Source organism: Sorex fumeus, unplaced genomic scaffold (assembly GCF_029834395.1).
Source record: "Sorex fumeus unplaced genomic scaffold, SorFum_2.1 ptg000007l, whole genome shotgun sequence".
In the NCBI taxonomy this organism is placed as follows: domain Eukaryota; kingdom Metazoa; phylum Chordata; class Mammalia; order Eulipotyphla; family Soricidae; genus Sorex; species Sorex fumeus.
Genome location: NW_026606064.1, coordinates 9,945,497 through 9,963,652, shown reverse-complemented (window position 1 = coordinate 9,963,652; position 18,156 = coordinate 9,945,497). Strand labels below are relative to the sequence as shown.

At 55.2% G+C, this 18,156-nt stretch overlaps 1 protein-coding gene across 2 annotated transcripts; it reads left to right on the top strand.

Annotated features, from left to right (window-relative positions):
* The first annotated feature begins 10,145 nt into the window (after nt 1-10,145).
* Nucleotides 10,146-17,234, top strand: SLC35C1 (solute carrier family 35 member C1). Of its 2 annotated transcripts, none has more exons than XM_056132680.1 (3): nt 10,146-10,268; nt 11,570-12,093; nt 15,560-17,234. In XM_056132680.1, the coding sequence occupies exons 1-3, from the start codon at nt 10,237-10,239 to the stop codon at nt 16,114-16,116; spliced, it is 1,113 nt and encodes a 370-aa protein (XP_055988655.1). In that variant the 5' UTR covers nt 10,146-10,236; the 3' UTR covers nt 16,117-17,234. The 2 variants fall into 2 exon arrangements, with proteins under 2 accessions (XP_055988655.1, XP_055988664.1); XM_056132689.1 differs by lacking the exon at nt 10,146-10,268 and adding an exon at nt 10,399-10,453.
* Nucleotides 17,235-18,156: the final 922 nt, after the last annotated feature.

Sequence of the window (18,156 nt, the reverse complement as noted above, 5' to 3'; positions counted from 1 at the left end):
AAACAAACAAAAATGATACTACTACTAAAAAAAAAAGTCAGGGGGTGGAGAGATAGTAGAAGTGAGTAGACACTTGTCTTGCGTGCAGCCAACCCAGGTTCAATCCCAGCATTCCATGTAGTCCTCATGCCCCACCAGGAGTGATCCTTTAGCACAGAGCCAGAAATAAGCCCTAAGCACTGCCAGGTATGGCCCAGAAACAAGGAAACAGAAACAAAACAAAAAGATTAATGGTCTAAATCCAATTAAATAACTTTTAGCTCAATGCAGCTTTAAAAGTGTTTGGTTCTTGAACATGATTGCCACTCAATGCCTCTTTTGCAAACCACAACACCCAAAAGGAGAAAGAAAACAAAAGGGAATGCCCTGCCACAGAGGCCGGGTGGGATGGGGAGAATGGGGGGTGGGAGGGATACTGGGACCCGTGGTGGTGGAAAATGGGCACTGGTGGAGAGATGGGTATTTGATCATTGTATAATTGAAACCCAAGCACAAAAATTTGTAAGTCTACAACTATACCTCATGGTGTCTCACTAATAAAAATTTAAAAATAAATAAATAAATGAATAAATAAAATAAATCTTTAAAAAAAAGTGTTTGGTTCTTGGCCCAGGTGGTACTTCAGAACTACTCCTGACTCAGTGCTCAGGGATCTTTCCTGGCAGGGCTTAAGGGACCGTAGGCAGTCCTGGGGCATCCACCCTGAGTTGACCACCTGCAAGACAGGTCTTTTACCCGCTGTCCTATCTCTCCAGCCCTAAATTTATTTTCTTTAATGTTAAAAATGCCATTCTTTCTAACAATACCATAAAAATTAGAATATAAAAGATCATTCACTCTCCATTATTCTGCCTAGTACTCATTTAAATTTGCATAAACGTTTCTTGGTTCCAAAAGAATAAAATGGTCTTCCTAAAGTTATCTAGCTCACACACTCTTAAAATGCATATGAACTTTTAGGCCATTTTCCTATTTGCTTAAATACGTGAGACCCAGCAATTACTTTTGCACATAAAATTAATAGCTTCCAATTAGCATTCATTATTGCACCATGTTGGGAAAAATAAATAAGAGCCACCACGTGGCTGAAGTAATTTCCATCTATAACACACAATACATTCTCTAGTTTGTATTGCTTCTGAAACGCTTCCCTATGTTTCTTTGAGCTGGAGGGGGGCGGTTGTGGGGGTCACAGCCAGCTCTGCTCAGCGGCTGTTCCTGGCTCGTGCTCAGGAGTGACCCCTGGTGGCGCTCAGGGGATCACACCCAGTGCCCGGAATAGAACCACAGTTGGTTGGGTGCAAGGCAATCCTTATATTGTGTCTCTGGTGCAGGACTGCTTCCCTAGGTTTGACCGGTACTTTTATTTTTTTTTGCTTTTTGAGTCACACCCGGCGATGCACAGGGGTTACTCCTGGTTCACGCACTCAGGTATTACTCCTGGCGGTGCTCGGGGGACCATATAGGATGCTGGGTATCGAACCCAGGTTGGCCAAGTGCAAGGAAAACACTCTACCCGCTGTGCTATCACTCCGGCCCCTTGACCCGTACATTTGATTTTGAAGCATTCCTCATACAGTCCTGACTGACAGAGACAATAATAGAGAAAATATGGCTGGTGAGGGGAAAACACACACACACACACACACACACACACACACACACACACACGGAATAAAAATAACCAGCAATTGTGCAGGCAACACTACCCAAAGTGACAGCACTCCAGTTCTCTTGCCACCAAGGTGGCTTTTGAGGTAGAGAGGCCGAGGAGCCTGAAACTGGGCAGGGTCACGGGGGAAGAATCTGACTTGTGTCGACCGTAGCTCCAGAAATACAATAGTTCCCTTCCATCATGGAGTTTGTTCTTTGTTCCTAGAACCTGCAAACTGGGCTTCTTTATGCTTATTTAAGACTACTCAAAAGCCCGCTCAGGGCCCAAAGGCCTGAGTGTACTGACCCACTAGCATCTGAACTGGACAGAGAACCCAGTGGGGGGCGAGCGGGGTACAGGCCAGGCCACAGCAAGCAGAAGGGCACCGACCACGATCATAATCATCCTGTTGTTCGTCAATTGCCTCGAGCAGGCACCAGTAACGTCTCCTTCTTCCTAGCCCTGAGATTTTAAAAGAGCCATATTCAGTGCTCTTTCAGGGTTAGGAGAATGAGACCCATTATTGTTACTGGTATTTGGCATATTGAGTTAGACACAAGAAGTTTGCCAGACTCTGCTGTGTGAGCAGGATACTTTCGGTAGCCTGCCAGGTTCTCCAAAGTAAGAACGAGATAGTAAGATGTCACGCAGCCGCGCACTTCCGGGAGCTGGGTTTTATAGTCTCTGAGTCTTGGCCATTGATGGGACCAACCTGGCACCAGCAGCAGCTGGTGGGTGTGACGCCTACTTACTGGAAGATGGGATCTGGGTGGAGAAGGTCCAGTCCCGATCCGAGCAGGTTTGGAGATCTCAGCCCCAGGACCCGCTTGCCTGGGTTCCTCTGCTGGTTCCTTCATGCATGAGGCTTGTCCGGACGTGTGGAGAGTACTCTCAGCATGGCTGTGGCCAGTTCTGGAGGTCTTCAGTTGCTGGGGCTCAGGGAAACTCAACCCGCCCCCCTCCAAGGGGCCCTGGTGAGGACAGTCAGGCGTGGGGGCAGGAGACTCTGCACTGTTCTCTTCCCCTGAGCACCACCAGGAGTAATTCCTAAGTGCAGAGCCAGGAGCAACCAGTGTATCGCCGGGTGTGACCCAAAAAGCAAAAAAAAAAAAAAAAAAAAGCAAACATAGTACAGTGGGTAGGGCTTTGGCCTAGCATGTGGGTGACCCGAGTTCAATCCCTGGCATCCCATAGGATGTCCCCCCCCACCCCCATCCCCCAGCCCACCAGGAGTGACTCTGGAGTACAGAGCCAGGAGTAAGCCCTGAGTACCGCCAGGTGTGGCCCCAAAACAATCATATAAGAAGGCAACCTTTTGCCTCCATCTGCCCTTCTGCAAACATACAGCCCTGTCTACACTTCCGCTGCCTGCTGACCTTTGCCTTTCTCCCACCCTGTCATCCTGTTCCTGGAATGCCAGCCCTTGGGGAGGAAGTAGGGCTGTGGGGGCTGAATTGACTCCCCGAACCGACTCTGGTCAGTCCCAGCCTCAGGAATTCCTTCTTCCTGGGAAACCAGATACCGCCACCCTTGCAGCCAGGACTCTGGGACTGCAACAGACCCAGACACCAGCCACCTGTGTCCAAGGGGGTCGCTGAAGAGTTCAGAGTTGATCTGAGAAGCGGGGTGGGGGGCGGGAGCTGAAGAATAAGGCCGAGTAGGGCGACTCCAGGGTCATTCTAGGCAGGAAGGGTGAAGGGTGAAAGTCCTTCCTGAGAGTGTGGCCGCCACCCGGATTCACGGGGAGACCAAGTCCGGCTTCATTGTTGCTGTGGCTATTTTTTCCTGCTTCACAGCAAAAAAAAAAAAAAATGGAGCCACGGGGCCAGAGAGAGATGCAGGGAATAAGCCACTTGCCTTGCATGCGGTTAGACCCTGTTGGATCCCCGGCACCACATCTGGGCCCCTAAGCACAGAGCCAGGCTTGGCCCAGCCCCACCCCACCTCAAAAGCAGAAAAAAAAAATACATCCTGGGCTCACTGACCTGGCCGAGAATCAGTACCCACCCCTTTGGCTAGAGGAAAGCACCCTCTGGACTGATGCCACCAAAGCCTGCACCAGCAGAGGAAGGAATCCTCTCAAAGGGCTTGAGAGCAGGGCTAACCCAAAACAGAGGACTCACGTGAATGTGTGTGTGTGTGTGTGTGTGTGTGTGTCTGTCTGTCTGTCTGTCTGTCTGTCTGTCCTCTTCCCATCACAGCAGTGAAAAGCTATGGCAGGACACCCAATGGAACAGAGGGGCTCCCCCAAGAAAGTGACGTCCACGCTGAGCACCAAAGGTTCCAGCCACATGCATGGAGGAGGCAGACGTGACCCCTCCCCCCAAGATGCTGATTGGCCAGCCAGCCTGCCTCCCCTTCCTCCGTTTCATCTCCAGGGCTGCCAAGACCCCCTGCCTGGTCCAAGACTGGAGCTGGGACTCCCCCATCCAGTCAGAGACTAGATGTACCTGCCTGATCCTGATTGGCTAAGAGTGGACATAAGACTAGAACTGGGCCAATCAGAGTGAACCTCAAGACGGCAGAAATGGCTTCTCTCCCCCAGTTTACTGAAGTCTGAGTGGCATGAGAGGCAGTGCAATGATTCTGTAGGCTATAGGGCTGCATACACGCTCCTCTACCTGTGTCAAAACCCAGAGCCAGAGCAAACCGTAATGCAAACCGTAACGTCGAAGCATCAGGGCCCCAGAGAGAGGACTGGGAGGGCTGAGTGCAGCCCTTGCGCGCAGAAGCTTGCAAGCCGATCCACCACACTGACTAGCCCCCAGGAGCATCACTGAAGCAGCCACCTGGCTCTAAACTGGGAATCACCCGAAGCTCCCCTGGGTGTGGTCCCCAACCAAAATAAACCCACCAGTATGGATTTGTGTGGCTTCATAGATTCTAACAAAGGGGAGGCTCAGGGAAGCTGGAAGTGGGGAAGAAGGTGTACCTGGAGGTCAGGGTGGCAGGAACATCTCTGCGTCCTTTTGTTCAGCATCACTTTAAACCTAGAAATGCTCTTCTTACAAAATGTTTTTAAAAAACAGTCTGAGTGGTCAAGAGAGAGTAGAGTGGGGAAGGACCTTGTACTGCACGCAGCCAACCTGGTTCGATCCTCAGCATCCCATATGGTCCCCGGAGCACCACTGTAGCACTGTGCTCCCATTGTTCATCGATTTGCTCGAGCGGGCACCAGTAACGTCTCACAATAAATTGTGAGACTTGTTGTTACTGTGTTTGGCATGTACAATACATCATGGGTAGCTTGCTAGGCATTGCCATACTGGCGAGATACTCTCGGTAGCTTGCCAGGCTCTCCGAGAGGGGTGGAGGAATCGAAACCGGGTTGGAATCGAAACCGGGTTGGCCTCGTGCAAGGCAAATGCCTTACCCACTGTTCTATCACTCCAACCCTGCCCTGGAGCACCGCCAAGAGTAATTCTTGGGTGCAGAGCCAGGAGTAACCTCTGAGCATAGCCAGGTATGGCCAAAGAGCAAAACCAAACAGGTATATATAAAAGTGTGTGTGTGTGTGTGTGTGTGTGTGTGTGTGTACACACCAGCCTGAATTATGGACAGTAGGAATGCTGGTAGTCAAGCTGATACTTTAAGAAGATCTCAGTCCCGAAGGAGGCAGGGGCAGAGGAATTGGGGGGGGTGAGGGGGGCACATATCTAAGCCTGTTGGGACAGGCTAGACCTTCAGCCAGGCTTCCCTGGATTCTTCAGGGACTCGAGCCCATAAGTTCTTCTTTTTTTTTTTTTAACCAGTCCCTCCCCTGCCACCTCACTTACCCTCTGAGATAAAAAGCAGAGTTCTGAATCTTAGAGACCTGTGAAACAGACTCACTTCCCAATTGCCTGCAGAGAAAAGCGATCTGAGCTCTTTGGGCTGGAGAGGCCGAACAGAGACGATGGTCAGCAGGGCCCGTGTCCTCAGCCTTCCACTTGGCCTTGACAGCTCACCAGGAGGATTCTGGGCCAAGGGCAAGAAGCTGTGGGTGAGGTACTGGAACATTCTTTGCCCTCCTACATCAGCCGAGATTGAACAAACTGTCCTGTCTCAGGTCCTGCTGGGATTTCTCCACGAAGTGAGTTTTTTCTGTTATTTTCCACACATAGCTATATCCGGTTCAGAGCACCATCACCATCATAACAGGTGATCCCGGAGACCAGAGAAGCAGCACAGCGGGGATCCACTTACCCTGCACGTGGCTGACCCCAGGACACCACAAATACTCCCTAATTCCCCACCAGGATCGACCTCCGAGCAGAGAGCCAGGAGAAAGCCCTAAGCTCTGCCGGGTATGACCCAACACCCCCCAAAAAATAAATAAATTTAAAAATTTTCTGGCCTGAAGCTGCTTCCCCGCCTGTCTGTCTGTCTGTCCTCCCGTTGTTCATTGATTTGCTCAAGCGGGCCCAGTAACATCTCCATTGTGAGACTTCTTGTTACTGTGTTTGGCATATTGAATACTCTCGGTAGCTTGCCAGGCTCTCCGAGAGGGGCGGAGGAATCAAACCCAGCTCGGCCGGGCTGGCTGTGTGCAAGGCAAACGCCCTACCACTGTGCTATCACTCCAGCCCTAGTAATTGTTAGTTATGAGTAATAATCTTCCCCACCCCACCCTCCAAAGAGGGTCTGGCGGTACTTAGCCCCCCTCACCCCCTTCTCCTCAGTGCCTGGAACAAGAGCCTTCAGGCTATTCTAACTCTCAAAAGCTTTGGAGGGATCCCAAGTTGGTGCTCAGCAGTGCACCTCAGATACCCAAACACAAAGCTCAATGACCACAGGAGTGAACCAGGAAACAACACGGATCTCTGACGCAGGCAAATAGGATTTCTCAAGAGGAACCAGGCCGGGGGAGACTCCCAGCCTTCTTCCTACCCGTAGAAAGGCCTGCCCCAGCTGGAAACTTCTTTGGGGGCAATTGGGGAGTGTTGGGTCACACCTGGCAGTGTTCGGGGGCTACTCCTGGCTCTATACTCAGGGGACCATACACTGTGTCACAGATCAAACTGGGGTCAGCCACATGCAGGTCAGAGAACCTTATCCATTCTACCTTCTCTCGTGCCCTGGAAGTTCTTTGTATGTCAAAAGCCTGTGCATCTCATGCTTTGAGATTTACCTGTTAACTCTCCCGACCACCACCTCATCGTTGTCTGGAAAAGGATCCCTCTCCCCTTCCTCCCTCCCTCCCCACCTTCCCCCCCCCCTCTGTCTCTCTCTCTGTCTCTCTCTCTCTCTGTCTGTCTCTCTCTCTCTCATAACCCTGTTGTTTTGTAGCTTGGCTCAGTTTTTTCATCAGGCAAAGGGCTTCCACTGACCATAAAAATAGGTACACAGCATCTAAGGTGGTCAGCACTGTGCTGAATAAGAACAGGACAAATGATATGTGTATGACAGATAGAGATAGAGATAGAGAAAGAGACAGAGATAATAGAGAAATAGATTATAGACTGATAGAAAGAGATAATAGAGAAAAAATGATGGATGAGTGGACAGGTAGATAACCGAGAAAGCACATGAGAGAGACTCTGGAATTACAATGCAAAGTCTGCCTTCATATTGTCTCATGAGCAGTGAACACATACACAAGAAGAAGGGGAGAGAGAGAGCAGAGTGCGTGTGTGTATGTGTGTGTGTGTTAAGGCCTCGCTGCTATACCAAAGACCAGGAAGAGGGAGCCCGGAGGACCACACACCCAGAGTTCAAGGCCTGACCTGGAACACAGCCCCTTCACAGCCACTGACTCGCTATGCTGTGCTGCCATGCAGGAGAGTGGGGAGCCCAGAAAGGGCCCAGCAGCTGGCGAGCATCCGGCCGTTTTCGATCATGTGAGAATACATTGGGTGGACAGTTCACAGTGGCCTTCTAGGAGAATAAGTTTGAGAGTCCTGTTGTCCATGAGCTCCAAGGGTCCTCAAGGCCAACTGATGCCAATTCAGGTTCCACCTGGGAGACTAGTTCTGGGCCACTTAGCCAGGTCAAATTTGCTGCTTCCTGACTTTTTTCTTGACTCCCAAGAAAGACAAGACAAGAAAACAGAAGCCCACCATCCATCAAGGGCTCTGTTTCCCAGCTTGTTACAGCTTCTGCCTGCTCCTCGCCAGCCCAAAATTAAACACCGGGTCTCCTTTCCACATGGTTTAAACAACCATTATTCCTTAAGAAAAGTTCAAAGCAAGGAGTTTGTGCAAAGTAGCTAGACTGAAGTCCCTTAAGAAACATACGAGACTGGAGCAATAGCACAGCAGGTAGAGCGTTTGCCTTGCATTCGAGTTCAACCCAACCAACCCGAGTTTGATTCCCAGCATCCCATATGGTCCCCTGAGCACCTCCAGGGATAATTCCTGAGTGCAGAGCCAGGAGTAACTCCTGTGCATCACCAGGTGCGACCCAAAAAAGCCAAAAAAAAAAAAAGAGAGAGAGAGAGAAAGAAAGAAAGAAATATACTCACCAGGGCTGGAGGGATAGTACATCAGGTAAAGCACTTACCATGCATGCGGTTATCCTGGGTTCGATCCCCACATATGGCCCCCAAGCCCTGCTTGGTAAAGGAAAGGGAGGGTTGGGGAAGGGATGGGGAAGGAAAGAGTTTTGGAAGGAAAGGGAAGAGAAGGGAAGAGTTGGAGAAGGAAGGAAGGAAGGAAGGAAGGAAGGAAGGAAGGAAGGAAGGAAGGAAGGAAGGGTTCAAATCTGGGGAACACACTGCACGGGCCTATTACAACCTGACAGCCCAGAAGGGGAGCTAATGGAGCCTGGGGTTTGCTGGAAGAGGGCAGACTGGAGATAGGGATGCATTTTGGCATCCCAGCAGCAGGGTCTGGTTTTCCCTCACTGATAGAGCCTCCCTAAAAGGGTCTGCCTGTCTCCTGCTCACCCCTGTCTCCGGCTCACAACTGTCTCCCACTCATGCCTGTCTCCCTCTCATACCTATCTCTGGCACGTGCCTCTCCTGCAGTGGCTGCGTATAGAAGCTCAGGAGAGGGTCAGCTCATTCTGCAAAGAAAGCCTTCCTGTTTGCATGCCAGAGAGCTGATCCCACAGGAACTCAGGGCCTCTCACAAACAAGTTTGCCCCGTTTGTCATTAAAGTCATTGTCACAGTGGGACCCAAGAGAGAAAAGACTGAAAGTCATAACCTTCCAAGCGCAACCCCAGGAAGAAACTGTTCTAGTCGGTTCAGACAACCATTCAGCCCCTTCTTTGCATTTTTCCTTCTGCCTCATCACCCCCAAGGGGGTCTGATTCCCCAGGAATTGATGATCTGATAACACAGGCCAGCAGGAGATCTGATCACAACCAGGAGGTATGAAGCTGTCTCAAGGGGGGGGGGGTCATACAGGCCTCACAGAGCAAGAGCCAGAGTGCAGGGAGGAGAGGAAGGGTCTTGCACGAAGTTTGCTCTGAGGCGTCCGCATACATACACACACACACACACGCACACACACACACTACATGCACACACATGTATATATACAGTCTGTGGACACACCTGCACAGGCATGTGTGCTCACATAGGATGTGTATTCATATGATGTGTTATGTGCACATGTGTGCAGTACGTGTATTTTACAGGTATGTGCATGTGTACCTGTATGTGAGCCTATGCATGGTACATGCATGTGTGTACATGTGCACATATGCATACATACATATCATGCATGTGGACATAACACCACATGTGTGTATGTGTGCGCACATAGGCATGTGCACATGTGTATCCATGACACAGCATGTGCACATACACATGTGTACCCACTACGAGCACATGCAAATGCAAATATACACAAGAATATATACATGTATTACACAATGCACACAATGCATATACATACAAGTCCACATATTCACAAATACACGTATGCACATATGCACAAACACACAGCAAAGGTTAACACAGTTACACAGTTAACAAGTGATTTTTTTTTTTAAGTTTTTTGGGTCACACCCGGCAATGCTCTGGCGTTACTTCTGGCTCTGCACTCAGGAATTCCTCCTGGTGGTGCTCAAGGTTATATGGGATACCAGGGATTGAACCCAGGTCAGTAGCGTGCAAGGCAAACGCTCTACCCACTGTACTATCGCTCCAGTCCCAACAAGTGAAATTTTGAGTGTCCTCTATAGTACGCATTTTTAGTTCTGGAGATAATAGACGTCCACAGAAGTCAGTCATCTCCCATAAGTAACCTCCAAGCACCTATGCTCAGCTTCCGCAATTACCTTTTTTGTTTCATTTTCAGTGAACCTTCTGAGGACTGTACAACAAACATCAAACACCTCTCCTTCATCAATGAAATGAGGCTAACAAAACCGTTTCTGAAATATCACGAAAAGATGGCAGTAGTCCCTACTCTCAAGCAAGCCAGGAACAGTTTGGAGCGAGACACGGTCAGTCTAGCCCACTGACCCGCTCCAGTGTGCAGCTGGAGCAGGAAAACGGGGAGCCGCGGGCCCACTAACCCTCAGGGCTGCTTCGTGACTGAGCATCCAGGGTTGCTGGCCGGGAGCGGGGCGCGGCGGAGGAGCCCCTGAGAGCTGGAAGCCTCGGGGCGGTTGTTGTAGGGGCAGCGCTCCGGGGGGTGTCGGGGGCCAGAGATGCAGCCCGGCCTCGGGACCTGCAAACTGCGGTAAGAGAGTTGGGGTGGGAGTGCGCGGCTCCCGGCGAGGGTCGCGAGAGATCTAGGGCTGGAGGAGCGGAGGGCAAGGTCAGGCGGGGGCGGGGTGGGCGCCGGCTGTCCAGCCCCGCGGTCGGGCGCGGCCCAGCAGGTGCAGCGCGGGGTGGGGCGCGCGGGCTGCCAGAGCGGAGGCGGAGGTGAGCGCGGGCGCTGGAGACCCGGACCTGGCGCGGGGCGCCGGGTTTTCCGGATGCGGGAGAGCGATCGGGGAGTGGGGAGGGGGAGGAGTTGCTGAATTCAGCAGTGGGGGGTGGATGTGGGGGGGCCTGGGTCCCGACCCCCGGGAAGGCTCAAACTGGGAAACCAGACGGACGCCGCTGGGCACGGGGGCGGGAGATGACTGGCGGGGTGGGCACGCGGCCTGGTAGAGGGGCACGGGCCGGGGGATCCCGAGTAGGTGCGCAGATCCGGGTGGGGTGACGGGTGCCACAAGAAGGCCTGGGGTGGGGGTGAGCCGAGTGGGCGGAGGCATTCTCAAGGCGGGTGCTTGCAGGAAGGGGTCCGAAGTGCAAGACCCCGCCGCGGCCGCCGACACGCGTCCGAGGCCCGGAGGCCGCCGGGCTGCCCACCCCCCCCCCCCCCCCCGGACCCCCCACCCCCGCGAGCCGGGGCCTTTTCCCGACCGCGGTGGCTTTAAGGGTGCCGCCAGGCGTGCGGGCCCTTTAAGAAGGGCTCGGGGGGCGTGTCAGGAAGTGAGTCGTGGCCCCGCCCCGCCCGGGGCAGCGCGGCCGCCAGAGAGCGGAGGCCGCGGGCGACTGACCGGGGATCCCGGGTGCCCACCGGGGCGGCGCGCGGGGCACGTGCAGGGTCCGCTCCCTGAGCACCGCCGGGCGCCGCCGGCCGCCCCCCGCGCCCCGCCGCGGCCCCCGCGCGCCTCGGCCTCTCCCCGCAGCGGCCTCGCCTGCAGGCCGGCCGCCCCTGCCCGGGTCCTGGCTTTGCGTCCCTCTCTTCCCTCTTGGTCCATGCCTCCGCCGCCCTCCCGGCCCCTTCTCCGCAGGCCATCGCGGTCCCACCCGAACGTGGCCCTTAGCTGGCCCCTCCCCGCTTCTCTGCTGGGAGGGGCAAGGAGGTGGGTCGTGGGGCTCAGCCCAGAAGCAGACCCTCTGGAACCCAGCGGGAGGTGGACAGGCCTCTAGGCTGTGGGGCACCCCCACCCCCTTGATCGACGTTGTAGCAGAAAGCAGAAGTGAGCTCTCTTAACTCCGGGGTGACCACCCCCTCCACCCCGACCCCTCCTCTGCCACCATGAACAGGGCCCCTCTGAAGCGGAGCCGGATCCTGCACATGGCGCTCATGGGGACAGCTGACCCCTCCCGAGAGGCCAGCGAGGCGGCGACGCCCTTTGTGCTGCGGGCCCTGCAGATCGCGCAGGTGGTCTGCCTCTACTGGGTCACCTCCATCTCCATGGTGTTCCTGAACAAGTACCTGCTGGACAGCCCCTCCCTGCAGCTGGACACCCCCATCTTTGTCACCTTCTACCAGTGCCTGGTGACCGCCCTCCTCTGCAAGGGTCTCAGCACCCTGGCCACCTGCTGCCCGGGCGCCGTGGAGTTCCCCACCTTGCACCTGGACCTCCACGTGGCCCGCAGCGTGCTGCCCCTGTCGGTGGTCTTCATCGGCATGATCACCTTCAATAACCTCTGCCTCAAGTACGTGGGCGTGGCCTTCTACAACGTGGGCCGCTCGCTCACCACCGTCTTCAACGTGCTGCTCTCCTACCTGCTGCTCCGCCAGACCACTTCGTTCTACGCCCTGCTCAGCTGCGGAGTCATCATCGGTGAGTGGAAGAGCTGGGGGGGATGCTGGGAGACTCTTATCAAGCCCAGCTTCCTCCTTTCCAGCCCTCAGGAGGCTCAGAGACAGGAAGTCACTTGCTTGAGTTCACTTAGCTTGGGAGTGGAGTGGGGGGGGGTCCACCCCATTATGATCCACAAGGTGGGATCATAATCTGGCTTTCATGCAGGGACAGTCAGCGGCACAAAGAAGTTCGGTGACTTGTCCAAGATCGCACGTGACAAGTGGCTGAGATGGGACCTGATCTCTGGCAGCCAGACTCTTCTCGGTAGCCTCCCAGGAGCTGCAGGCAGGGGCCTTCGCTCCTCCTCCGCCTGTGGTTTCCTCTAACTCATGGAACTCTCTGGCCTTGCAGGATAATGCCTGCGCTGATGGCAAGAGATACACTTTGACAAGTCTTAGTGGTCTCCCCAGACTTGGCCCTCAGAAATTGGCCACTTTTTCTTTTCTTTGTTTGTATTACTTTGGGGCCACACCCAGTGGTGCTCAGGACTCACTCCTGGCTCAGCCCTCAGGAGTCACTCCTGGCAGGGCTCAGGGGATCATAGCGGGTGCTGGGGATCAAACCCAGGCCTACCCCCTTTGTACTATCGCTCTCATCCTCAGAATAATCATTCTTGGTGGGTGACATCTCCTTTACCCCAGGTGGTCCCATCTCCCTGACCCTCCCGTATAGATGAGGCAACTGAGGCAGAAGAAGTTTAGAGAAGTCCAGTGATGTACTGAGGCCCACGCCCCTATGGCAGGCAGCAGGACGCAAAGCCCAGGCTCTGTTCTTGGCCTGTCCACCCGCCAGACTCAGCCTTTGGCCACACTCACCCACGCGAGAGCCTGTATCTGGGGACCCGACCTGGGGTGCAGTGTTGGAAATTCAGTTTTTCAGGCGCCTGCGTTGCCAGTGCTGTAAGCTGATTCCGTGGCTGTATTTCAAGTGCTCGGTAGCCGCCCAAGGCCTGTGGCTGGTGTAGTGGCCCGTGCAGGTTCTCGAATAGCACCATGGAAGCGGATGTCCCCTCGGGGACAGAGACAAAGCTCAGTGGCAGAGGGGGTGCTTTGCACGTTCCGGACTCCGTCCTGGGTAGCATGCCCAGAAGTTTGCGTAGGCAACACCATAGGTCAGAGCCCTCTCCTCACCGCACAGCCTGGTTCCAGGGGTTCTGCCGTGTGGGAGCGGGAACGTGAGCTGTAGATCTGAACCTGGCCAGGTGGTTCCTGCCGAGGTACAGTTGATGCGAGCTGGCCTACATCTGTTTCCATGCTGGCCCCGAGCTCAGGCTGGGATGCTCCAGTTGTGGGGAAGTTGCGTCCCTTGCCGCCTGGCCTAGAAAAGCATTTCCATCATGGGTCCCTTGCTGGGTCCAGGCCCGAGATGGGAGCTGGGCTGCGAGAGGGACCGCGGAGACCCCTGGCGGACCTCCCGCCCACAGGGGAGCAGGACCGGGGGTCCCAGGCCTCAGGCCTCCTGAGCCTGTGGGAGAGGAAGCAGCGGCTCTCACGGGAGAAACTGTGAGTTCCAGAAAGTGGTTGAGAAAATGTTCGGATGGGAATCCAGTCGCTGGCGATGAGATGCTTTCTGACAAGGGGCATCATCAACTACTGTAGGGACCAGGTGCTGAAATTGGGGCTCCCTGAATCCCCCCATTCTGCAGGGTCTCCTCTTCCTTACCCCCATGGGGAAGCCCACCTCCTCCTCCCCCAACCTCTTCCTTCCTTTCCTTCTTCTCCCTCTCCTCCACCTCCTTCTCTTCCCTCCTCCTGGCCACCAGAAAGGAGCTTCTTAGGAATCTCCGATCTCGTCTATCCCACCTTTTTCTTTTTTTTTTTTTTTATTTCTTTTTGGGTCACACCCAGCACTGCTCAGGGGTTACTCCTGGCTCATGCACTCAGGAATTACTCTTGGCGATGCTGGGGGACCATATGGGATGCTGGGGATCGAACCCAAGTCGGCCCCGGGCAAGGCAAACACCCTACCTGCTGTGCTATCACTCCACCTACCCCACCTTAAATCCACCTCCCATTCTCGTGGCCACCCCAGGGACTGCCTCCGTCCAGTCCTCATGCTGAAAAGCCCATCAGTCTGCGGCTGGGCTCAGGAGGAGACTCAAACCGAGGAGGGGCCTGAGTTTGGAGAAGATTCAGAAGGTGGGGTGAGGCAGGCAGGGGGGCCTTAAGGCAGGATGAGCGTGATCCCTGAAGATGCCCGCAGCGCATTCTAGTGGCCAGGTGGAGCAGGGACTGACTGCAGCCAACAGGTAGGGGAGCTCAAGAGGAGTCAGGTGGACTTTACCCCAGCCGACCAGCCTCCAGGTGGCAGACGCCAAATCTCTCTCAGACTCTCCTGGTTTTCCTCCTCCCCAGATGCTGTGGTGGGAGATATAGGAGGGGCACATCCCCTGCTAGTCCTCTGGGAAGGTGGGCTGTGGCTGTGCCATCCCCATGGACAGCCCAGAGCTCACCCAAGTAGAGTTGTGGAGGTTCAGTTTCACCCTTGGCAGAAACCAACGCTCAGCCTGAAATCAGGTGTCCCGGGGCTAAGTCTCCACCATTCAGACATCGCCTTTCCAGAGGCTCCAGGGTTCTCCAAGCTTCCCTATTGGTTTATGACCTCCTTAAAATTGTAATTAAAAAGTAACGGGAATGGCAGGCGCCCTGCTCACCTTGAACTGCAGGTAGACCTGGTGGATCCCCAGGCATCCCATAAGATCCCCCTGGACACTGCCAAGAGTAGTGCCTGAGGGGCTGGAGTGATAGCACAGTGGGTAGGGCGTTTGCCTTGCACAGGCGACTCGGGTTCCATCCCCAGCATCCCATATGGTCCCTCAGCACCGCCAAGAGTAATTCCTGAGTGCATGAGCCAGGAGTAACCCCTGAGCAGTGCTGGGTGTGACCCAAAAAGAAAAAAAAAAAAAGAAAAAGGTGGGATAGACGAGATGGGAGATCCCTAAGAAGCTCCTTTCTGGTTGCCAGGAATAGAAGGAGGTGGAGGAGAGGGAGAAGGAGAAGGTAAGGAAGGAAGAGATTGGGGGAGGAGGAGGTGGGCTTCCCCGTGGGGGTAAGGAAGAGGAGACCCTGCAGAATGGGGGGATTCAGGGAGCCCCGACTTCAGCACCTGGTCCCTATAGTAGTTGATGACGCCTTGCACGAAGCCGATGCCTTGCACGCAGTTCGATTCTCAGTATTCCATATGGTTCCCCACCACAGGAAGCTCTTGAGTGCTTGAGCCAGGAGGAACCCCTGTGCATTGCCGGGTATGACCCAAAGAGAAGAAAAAAATTAAGAAAGGAATAGTGCCTGAGTGCAAAACCAGGTGTGTCCCCAAACAAACAAACAAACAAACAAAAATAACAAGGAAAGAAACCCCCGCCTTCCTGCTATGGAATGGAACTGGGCGGATTCAGGACACGCAGACCCACTCAGCTCTCCCCTTCCCCTTCCTCTCCCCACTCCAGGGGGCTTCTGGCTGGGAGTGGACCAAGAGGGAGCAGAGGGCACCCTGTCTTGGGTGGGCACCCTCTTCGGCGTGCTGGCCAGCCTCTGCGTCTCGCTCAACGCCATCTACACCAAGAAGGTGCTCCCGGCGGTGGACGGCAGCATCTGGCGCCTCACCTTCTACAACAACGTCAACGCCTGCGTCCTCTTCCTGCCGCTGCTCCTGCTCCTGGGCGAGCTGCAGGCGCTGAGCCGCTTCCCGCTGCTGGCCAGCGCCCACTTCTGGGCCATGATGACCCTGGGCGGCCTGTTCGGCTTCGCCATCGGCTACGTGACGGGGCTGCAGATCAAGTTCACCAGCCCCTTGACACACAATGTGTCGGGCACAGCCAAGGCATGTGCCCAGACGGTCCTGGCCGTGCTCCAGTTCGAGGAGACCAAGAGCTTCCTGTGGTGGGGCAGCAACTTGCTGGTGCTGGGCGGCTCCTTCGCCTACACCTGGATCCGAGGCTGGGAGATGAAGCGGACCCAGGAGGAGCCCGGCCCCAAGGAGGAGAAGAGCAGCCTGGGGGTCTGAGTTCACCCTGAGGACCCTGCCCTGCCGGGCACGTGACCCGAGGGGGCCTCCCTGGACTGGACTGAGAGGGCGGGCCCCCAGCCCGCCCTAGGGGGTGACCGGGGGCCTGGTTTACAGAGCTCTTGATCAGAATCTGGCCGCTGAAATGCCTGTCTTGACCCCTTTGTTCCAGGATTTATTTTTGTCCTCCCACCCTGCCCCCAAGGGTGGCGGGACCCCCGCGGGAAGAGCCAGTTAGGTTCTCCAGAAGAGCTTCAGCTCTTAGGGTGGAGGATGGGGGGCAGCACCCCCTGGACACCCCCGTGCCTCGGCCTTCTACCTCCATGTGTCCTTCAGGGTTGGGGTCCATACTGGTGAAGTCGCTGGTCTGCACTTACTCTCAGGGCAGCTGGGGGCACCCCATCACAGGCCACCCCAGGGCATCCAGGGCGGGTGGGCAGCATCACCTGGGCCCTCAGAGCAGCCCCCCTTGGCACAGAATCACAGGCTGGGCCCCGGGAGGAGCCGCACACACATGCCTCTCTCCCATGTGGACCGGCAGGCCCTGTGGAAAGGGGTGAAGGGTCTGGTGTCCCCCTGCTAGCTCTGGTGCCTCCGGGCCCTGCTGGGCAGGAGCCAGGGAGTGGGGTCCACCACGAGCAGGTGCCCTTTTTCCCCATCATCGGCACATAGGAACCACACATGTGCTATGGTTCTGGCTAAGCAAGGGCATGAACCATGCCCCACCCCTCCAGGCACCCCCCACCCCCGGCACTGGTTTTCCTGCCCCCAAGGTGTCAGGGCCCCTCTGCCATCCCTGGCCCCTGCCCAGGACCTGGCTCAGGTGACCGCCTCCTGGAGGTGAAGGTCCAGGAGCTGCTCTGCCTTCTCCCCTCTCCAAATGCTTTAGCCCCCGACAGGGCCGAGGGACCCCGGCCCCCATCCCTGGGGCGGGGGGGCAGGTTCTACAACAGAACCGAACCAGAGCCTTCTCTTCGGAGGTGAGGATGCTTGTTCCCCACCTAACCACGGGCATCTCTCACCAACCTGTCCCTTCTGGGGGCACTATTCTACCCCTCTTGTGAGGGATAACTCCTCATGTTTCAAGCCAAGGCTGGGGAGGAGGGTGGGTTTTCTACCAGGACCCCCCAGAATCCAGCTGGTTTCTAATGAAGTTGGGTGGTAGGGTATGATTTCATTAAAAATCCAAGGAAGATTCTCTTTGTGTGTGTGTGTGTGTGTGTGTGTGTGTGTGTGTGCGCACGCGCGCACAGTGTGTATGTGATCATCAGGTGTTTCTGTGTGTGTGTGTGTGATCCATCAGGTGTCTGTGTGTGTGTGATCAGGTGCCACTGTGTGCATGTGTGTGTCTGTGTGTGTGTGTGATCATCAGGTGTCTGTGTGTGAGTGTGTGTGTGTGTGTGTGTGTGAGATCATCAGGTGTCTGTGTGTGTGATAATCAGTTGCCTGTATATGTTGTGTGTTGTGTGTGTGCACGCGCGCGCATGTGATTATCAGGTGACTGTGGCTGTGTGTGTGTGCGTGTGTGTGTGTGTGTGTGTCATGGCCTGAGAAGTGGAGGCCAAACAGGGCCCTTCTGAGCAGAGGGTGGACAAACCCAGCCCCTTCCAGGGAGACGGCACAGACACACCCACCTCCCCACCCTGCTCTTTTATTGCTGTTGACTTCCGGCTGGAGGCAGGCCTGTGCTGTGCTCACACTGTTACAGCTCCCCCATGATACATTCAGAAGCCTGCCCATGGGCCAGGTTTGGGGATTCTGTGACCCCACGTGCGTGTTTGAGTGGGGGTGCCAGCCACAGTGTAAAAAACTGGGACCTTGCCCAGAGCAGTGGCAGCAGAGATGGATGAGGAAAGGGGGGGCAGGGGGAATCTCCAGACCCTGCAGACCCACATGAGAACCAGGGAGGATGGACCTGTGACAGGCTGTTAGACCAAGGCTGGGGAGAGAGTTTGGGTCTGATAATCCAGATCTGTCAAGTTCAAGCTATGTGGGGGGTGGGACATGCAGAAGCGGGGGGCTGGGGATGTGGTGGGACTG